The sequence below is a fragment of the Triticum dicoccoides genome, chromosome 2B (genome assembly GCF_002162155.2).
Source record: "Triticum dicoccoides isolate Atlit2015 ecotype Zavitan chromosome 2B, WEW_v2.0, whole genome shotgun sequence".
In the NCBI taxonomy this organism is placed as follows: domain Eukaryota; kingdom Viridiplantae; phylum Streptophyta; class Magnoliopsida; order Poales; family Poaceae; genus Triticum; species Triticum dicoccoides.
The window spans coordinates 140660450-140667876 of record NC_041383.1 but is presented as its reverse complement, the minus strand read 5'-3'; the positions used below and the strand labels follow the sequence as shown (position 1 = coordinate 140667876).

Below are 7427 nucleotides of genomic sequence, written 5' to 3'. Positions count from 1 at the left end.
CCTCTCCTCCCTCGTCCCCCTCCGCGGCGAGCGGCCGGGCGCGGCCCCGGCCCCGGGCCCCGCCGTGGCGGCGGCGGCGCGGAGGGCGGCGGAGAGGGACGCCCTGGCGGAGCTGCAGCTGGCGGGCTGCGCGGTGCCGCTGTTCCGGCCGTACGTGGCGCGGCTGCCCTGGCACGGCGGCACGCGGGCGTGGCTCTCCAAGCTCTTCCCGCGCTACGGCCACTACTGCGGGCCCAACTGGTCCAGCGGCAAGGAGGCCGGCTCCGTGCTCTGGGACCGCCGCCCCGCCGACCACCTCGACTTCTGCTGCTACTGCCACGACATGGCCTACGACACCCACGACCAGGCGCAGCTCCTCCGCGCCGACCTCGCCTTCCTCAGCTGCCTCGAGGGCAGCCGCAAGACGCCCGCGCTCGACGGCGTCGCCGCCGCCGCCATCTACCGCTCCATGTGCATCTTCGGTCTGATTCAATCGCCGCCGCTCAATTCATTCATTCCTGTGCACATTGCTTGTACAAATGGAAGATTGACAATTTGACATTTCATTTCTCTGATGATGCGTGTGCAGGGCTCAAGACCATACTGATACCGTACAGGACGAACCTGGTGCGGCTGCAAACCGGGCCGAATTATGCCGACGCATTCGCCGATTTCATGAAGAGGATGGCCTCGTCTTCCGGCAGGGCGACAACGGGCGGCGAGAAGCATAGATTGTGAGGGCGACGACGTCGCCATCGGTCGAAGTGATCCGAGGTGATTGATGGTGCTGAATTGCTCGGTGACTGAAATCTATCAACTGTGCATAACCAAGTTTTTCAGGATGTAGCAATTGTAGTTACTGATGGGGAACTTGGTACTCCCAATGTGTATATAGGTTAGCATACGACCATGTGAACAATGTAACTTAGCATGGCAAGGAATTGCCAAATTGTTACACTGCTGATTAAAACAGGTTTGATCCTGCACAAGCTCTATTGGATTCACTGTCAAATGGGTGGAGAAAAGAAAAATCCTAAGAACAACTGATTTTGTTCTGAGCGCTACAGTTATAGTAACATCTAAAATATGATATCTGAATCCATTCATCAATCAACAACATATTCTTCCTCATTCCTTTCATGGAAGTCAAGTTTTGACTTCATTTCATCTCTAACAGCCTGTATGACAACCAAGGTGTATATATAGGAGGCCACGTTAACAATCTCCTCTGTATTTCATTTCACTGATCAGAGTATTAATCCCGATGTGCCTCAGAACCGGCCACATTTAGAAGGGACTGTTGATCTACAGGACTATACAAGAACGCACTTGGAGCTATCAAGTGCAGAAATAATGGCTATCTATAGCTACACATACACCCTACTGGGAGTATGATCCATGACTAGATGGAGGCTCTAACTTGTCCTCACGTAAGCCTGTGGGAACATCCTTGGGAAGTAAGCGCGCTTCGCCTTGACAACCAGCCAATACGCAGAGAAGCAAGGGACATGAGCGACGGCCATGGCGAGGTACCTGTACCGGATTATTGTCGCGGTGAGGATCGCACAGTCGATGGATAACAAGGTCTAAAAGTGAGGTGATAGAAGCACATACCATAGCGGAGCCCCGGGCGATGCAAGGTCGAGAAACGGGTAAGGCCACCTGAAGATGTTAACAGAATTACATCAACAAATGATAAAACGTAGGAGTAGAACTAGATGAAACTTGGGAGCGTAAGAGAACACATTTGCCCTAATTTTTAAAAGCATACATACTGAAGTAACTGAGCTAATGTACATATCAACATCCAAAAGAATAAGAATCAGGTAGATAGCGCTACATGTGTTCTAGAATACACACTGTTGGTAAGAAGAGAAGATCTAAATTTCGGCAGAAGGTGATCAGAAGGTGGCTAACACATGTCCAGATGTTTTGGATAAACTGCCTCACATGCAATTTACAATTCAGAACAGTCAGGCACAGCCTGGACTTCTTAGATAAACTATGTCACATGGCCATGGAATGGAAGAGCATAGTGTCACGCTTAGATCATTCTATTGATACGATTTTCATTATGCTTTCAGTTTCTATTTAAGAATTTACAGCAAAAATTTCTGTCGGACAATGTCAATGTTGTTTAAGTTATACTCCCATTTCAGTGCTAGATACATCCATTTGAGCATCAACTAATTCCGCACGGAGGAAATAATAAAGAGGCTCTGACATTTTTGTATCTTTCCTTAGAGTACACATGTTTAACTTAATGCAAACATGAATTTGACTCAGAAAATGCTGAATTGGAGGCACTGCATCAAATTCAACCGTGTTAAGCAAATTGGGAGGACAGGAGGGACCTACCAGGATAAAGCTCCAGAAGCATGAATGACCCACTGGAAGGTCACATAGGAGCAACTCCAAAATACGAAGAAAGCGATCCGGTACCAGGGAAAAGGCTGAAAAACACAAAGGTCCGGCTGAAGAAGTAAATAAATGAACACAAAAGACAGAGCAATGCGATTTTTACATGCGATCTTACCATATTGTTGAGAAGTGTGTCTATGAGTAGGAGAACAGCATTTACAGAGTGCATGCCATCAGTGACCTGAAAGAAATTTGAAAGGTTAAGGATAACATAACAACAGACAGTCAATGCCTTGAAAGCAGTGAATTTGTTGCAAATAAACGTATTAGAAGCTGATCCATTCATGAATGATCTACGTGGGCATAATTTAAATTTTGAATTCATCTCTTGTATCCAAGATTAGACGCTGACATAAATAAGAGAAAGCAAGACTACAACGGTAATCAGATCTAAGAATATGGATGTTGATCAAGACGGAAACAGGTCTGTTTGGATAGCTACACATGCCCAGGACTGATTATTACTGTTCAGATGGCATCTGCTGATGGACATAATCCATGTTGAGCAAAGTCACACAGACTATTTTACTAAAGAATTTCTACTGTGATTCTTGTCACTGGGTATAGTTAACTGATATACAATTGAAAATAACCAACAGATTATAAAACTAAGTCATGCCAAGTAGTTATATTATGACCATGGAGGATTGTTACTGTTTACATATCATCAAGAGGATTGTTACTGTTTATACATATCAAGCAGGGTAATAAATAGTACTCCCTCCGTCCCAAAATAAGTGTCGCTGATTTAGTACAACTTTAATGCAAAATTGTACTAAGTCAGCGACGCTTATTTTGGGACGGAGGAAGTAGTACATATCTGGAATGTTCACATACCATGGAAAGCCCAAACTTATCACGGTAAAAGAATGGCACAAGGAGTCCCCAAAATGTGACATCAGTCAACATTGTCGCTCCTGCACTAGCCTGCAGACAGATAAATACTAGTATTAGACAAACAACATAGGCCAGTTCAGAAGGTGCGGATGAACAGGTTTTAGAAAGGGCAAGTAGGAAAAATGTAAAGCTAAAACAAAAACAAAGAAAAATAGGTGAGAAGACACACTACTAATTAGGGTCAGCTGCTAAATCATAGGCATTACGCTACGACGGTGGTATTGCATAGTCCTTACAACCAATAGCAGTTGAATTTACAGAACTGTTGAGAAAACACTGTCTATTAATACAATCTGAAAATGACAATTAGTTCAAACCTGGTAGATGATTTGCATACAACGTCCCCAGAAAGCAGCTCTTTTCTCATTTGCTATTTGTTCATAATAGCTTGCCATCTTGTCTATCTCACCGTTTTTCCTATCTCCAGAAATAGAAGCTGAGAGGTCACGATTTTCAACATCGCCATATTCATCAGCTTTTCTCAAGCTTTTCTTTGAGTATGACCAACATCCATGAGCTGATATAGCAGTCGCAACCTAAGAGTAAAATGCAAAAAATGGTGAAAATGTGGTAAGAAAACTAGAATCAATACATTAGCACATCCAGAGAGGAGAAGGTGGACATAATTGTGCATGATCGCTTGTAAAACTTTTCACAAGGCAGTAGCAACTTGGTAAGACACCATGAGGCAGAGGACATACCGCAAAATATATGGTGACTAATAAAAAGGTCCACCTGCAAGGCCAATTGGGGAAAGGAAACTAGTCAAAGGACAGTTAGGAAAAAAAGCAACAGCACGACAAGTAACTAAAAAGGAGGTGCTTCTGAAGTTTTGAGCCACTAACGGAAGATAGAAACATTCTACTAAAGACCAAACGGTTTTGCGTGGGGCAGCGTGCACCATGCTCAAAACCGAAAGTAGAAACTTTATAGCTCCACAAAGCAGGGCAAAGATACGGACGCTGAAGGCAACTTCGCCCAGTGGAGAACTATGAACATGTGTGACAGTGTGGTGAACTTTGACACACCAAAATGGTCGTGTCTTCAAGGGCGACTGGTCAGAGCCACATTCCTCATATCCAACCCTTGAAACAAAGGATAAGATTAGGCAAAGGACATCAAGGGCGACTGGTCAGAGCCACATTCCTCATATCCAACCCTTGAAACAAAGGATAAGATTTGGGCAAAGGCTGACTGGGCCAGGTTGCTCCTGCTGCACACAGCTGTGTGGGTTCAATCTCGGTGTGCTTGTGACCTATTCTCTTGCTATCAGTGCAATGATGTTCAAATCTTCCGTTTGTTCACGAAAAAAGGCAGGAAGAATATTAAACTACAAAACTCCAAGTTGACACTTCTTGATGTGTACCATGCTTCACAGAATGACATCTATTTAGAATATGATGAAACAGGGGTCAATTTTCAGCGATTCTTACGGCGAGGTTTCTCGGGTTGGGAACACTGGGAGGAGGGCTGATGACAAAGCTGGCCTTATCGCACCCTCAAGCTTGTAATTTCGTTGATTAAATAGCACTATCTGAAGCTCTTTTGACGATTGAGCACTAAAATTACAGCCTAATTTGTTGCCCCCCTTTTTAGCTTTATTCCAAGCTCTGCTACTGTCCGGGAATCCTCCGTGCAGGGGAGTACTGAATACGTACTCTGCCGAGCAATTGCCGCGGCTAAATGCTAGTAATCGCATCGCATAATGCGGCCAAATGCACGCGAGTATGAACGATGTGTACTGTGATTGTCTGGATTATTGGCGGTACTAATAACTAAGCTTAAGAGAGGATCAAGAGGAGGAGGAGGAGGGTGCGTACTGGGTGTAGAAGAAGAAGACCCTGGGGCCGTGGGGGACGATGTCGCGGACGAGGAGCGCGGCGGCGGCGGCGAGCGCGAAGGCGCGGTAGCAGAGGAGCCAGCCCGGGTGGAGGCGGGGCCAGCAGGGGAGCCAGAGGTCCGTGGCGCGGAGCGGCGCCACCGACCTCCGCAGCCGCGGCAGCAGCGCCGCCGCCAGCGCCGTGGGCACGGCGATGAGCGCGCCGCACACCAACACCTGCCACCGGAGCCAGTACGCCGCGCCGTCCGCCGGCGTCGACATCGCCCGCGGAGAACCCTAGCTGAGTCGCGCCCTGGTGGGGGAGGAGTTAATGCGGTCTCGCGCGCGGCTCCGGGTGGTGGTAGTTGGAATTTGATGCTCTGGTGTGGTGTTGGGGCGCGGGACGACCACGACCGCCGCGGGCTGAGGCCGAGGCGGGTTGAAATAGACGTGGAGCCGCGGAGACCGGTGGGGAACGCGTTGTTGTTGTGTGGCTGCTCCGGCGGCTGGTGGGAACGGCGTTAACGGCAGCGGCTTTCTTTCCTTGCGTTTTCACGGCGGATCCGACGGGGCGGAGGCGGCGCGAGCGCGGGCGTCTAGAAGATCGACGCGATTTTGCGGCGGAAATATGAATTTGGTGGATACTTGTGTGCTGGTCCACGCAAGCGAGGAGATTGAGTGGCTTACGGTAAACGGAGGCGAAGAAATTTGAACATCACCGGCAAACTTGAACATCGTTGTCACCATTCATTAACAAACGAATCTTCCTCGCGCAGCACGCACACACGAAGGTAAATACAATATGGAACTACGTAACCGTGAAATCCTCCTGTTTTGAAACTAACATAAGGCCCCCTTTGATTCAAGGGATTTTCACATGAAGTAGAAGCAAACGCCGGTTGTTTCCGGTCATTGTTGTTCGTTTTGCGGTAAGACTCCTACGTGGTCATGCTTATCCAGTGTGTTCACGCGTATCTTGCAATCAATCTCATGTTTTGAAGCTCACTACCATAGTTCATTCAGTTTGTCTAATTCACATCTAGATGTTTTTTAAGGATGTCACATTTAAACTCCTACAAATATATATGCAGCAACAAGAAACAAAAATAAACTACAAACAAAGTGGACATCAACTTAGATGTGACATAACTATGTCACGTCTAGATGTGTCCTAGACATACCCTAGTTCATTCTCCGAGAATCTCGCAACATCATCTCGCCGATTTGTGTTGCAAACTTTCTTTTTTCATGCATGCCGAGTCTGTAATATCATGTTACCAACCAGATCTAAATCTCAGGATGATATGATGTTGAAAAGTTTTCCAAGAAGTATAATATTGGTCTCTCTGTAACCCGGTAAAGTGGATGTTCTGGACAACACACCTAACCAGGAGACCTCTTATTGTAATATTTTGATTGCGCAATTTGGCCACTCCCCATGAGGATTTTGTATGACTTATTCTGAAAGTTGTTCCTTGTGGATTTTTTATGTTTCCGAAGTCCAACCTTTACTTGATGTTCTATATACCAAACTACTTATAATTGGGTTACGCTAGTATATCAAGGAGAACATTAGAAGCGGAGTGCTAAATGTCTCACGGTGGATCATTCAGGTTTTGTTCCTTGGCATTGCTAAGGTAAAATCTGACATAGTGATTCCTTCCTTTGCATCTGCATCCTCCATCATCATTCTTCACCGTAGTATGAAGTGTTACCGGGCTATTGGCATAGGTGTTAGTAAAATCCTGATGAATATGGAAATGCTCAATCTCTTGAGAGCACGCTCAGACACTGGGTTATATCTTTCGTATCAATCGGAATGTGCCTTCCGTTTGCCGAATCGTTCTATAACGATAGTTTCCTTTCCAAACTGAGTATGTCATTCCTTCAAATTCCTCCAAACAATCATTTGTGAATATGCCTCGGCATGGCATAAAGAGTTTCAATGATCTATGTATCAAAAGTAATTTTTTGTCACTTAAAAGGAATAATTCTACGAGTCACCTTCCCTAAGGTGCCTATTATGGTATTAAGGGTAATTAACTCCTCTGTACTTTGAAAATCCCTTCACCATTTTTTCGAGCGTGGAATTGTTGCCTACCAAATTGAAATCCTTGTCATCTATTTTCTTTTCCATTGCCCCTGATGTGTGTTTTGTGTCTCAGCTCAAGTGATGTTCTTACGTCTCACTCCATGAGTTGATCGTGAGTTGCTCCATTTTTGTGAAGATCGATTTTCGTAGAGTTTTCCATGTTCCTTTTTTGTCGTTGTGGTTGGATGAAGATCTCGTGGAATGATGCAATGAATTAAC

The 7427-nt window shown here is 45.8% G+C and overlaps 2 protein-coding genes across 2 annotated transcripts in view; one reads left to right on the top strand and one right to left on the bottom strand.

Moving 5' to 3' along the window:
- LOC119360678 overlaps positions 1–991 on the top strand; it is a 3007-nt gene extending 2016 nt beyond the window's left edge. The window contains exons 2-3 of the mRNA XM_037626211.1: positions 32–461; positions 569–991. Coding sequence (XP_037482108.1) covers positions 32–461; positions 569–717 — 579 coding nt within the window. The 3' untranslated portion in view covers positions 718–991. The remainder of the gene's footprint in view (positions 1–31; positions 462–568) is intronic.
- A 169-nt stretch (positions 992–1160) lies between these two features.
- Positions 1161–5531, bottom strand: LOC119362646. The gene is made up of 8 exons (XM_037627894.1): positions 5118–5531; positions 3999–4032; positions 3615–3833; positions 3238–3327; positions 2516–2581; positions 2338–2432; positions 1594–1641; positions 1161–1512 (listed from the first exon to the last, which is right to left on the bottom strand). The coding sequence occupies exons 1-8, from the start codon at positions 5396–5398 to the stop codon at positions 1395–1397; spliced, it is 951 nt and encodes a 316-aa protein (XP_037483791.1). The 5' UTR covers positions 5399–5531; the 3' UTR covers positions 1161–1394.
- Positions 5532–7427: the final 1896 nt, after the last annotated feature.

What these genes read in the sequence shown, in the direction of transcription:
- LOC119362646 (XM_037627894.1), bottom strand. Translation starts at nt 5,398, where the DNA reads ATGTCGACGCCGGCGGACGGCGCGGCGTACTGGCTCCGGTGGCAGGTG. An exon ending in TAGTCACCATATATTTTGCG is followed by an intron (nt 3,834 to 3,998) that starts GTATGTCCTCTG and finishes TTTTACTCTTAG; the next exon opens with GTTGCGACTGCTATATCAGC. An exon ending in TCGCCCGGGGCTCCGCTATG is followed by an intron (nt 1,513 to 1,593) that starts GTATGTGCTTCT and finishes AATCCGGTACAG; the next exon opens with GTACCTCGCCATGGCCGTCG.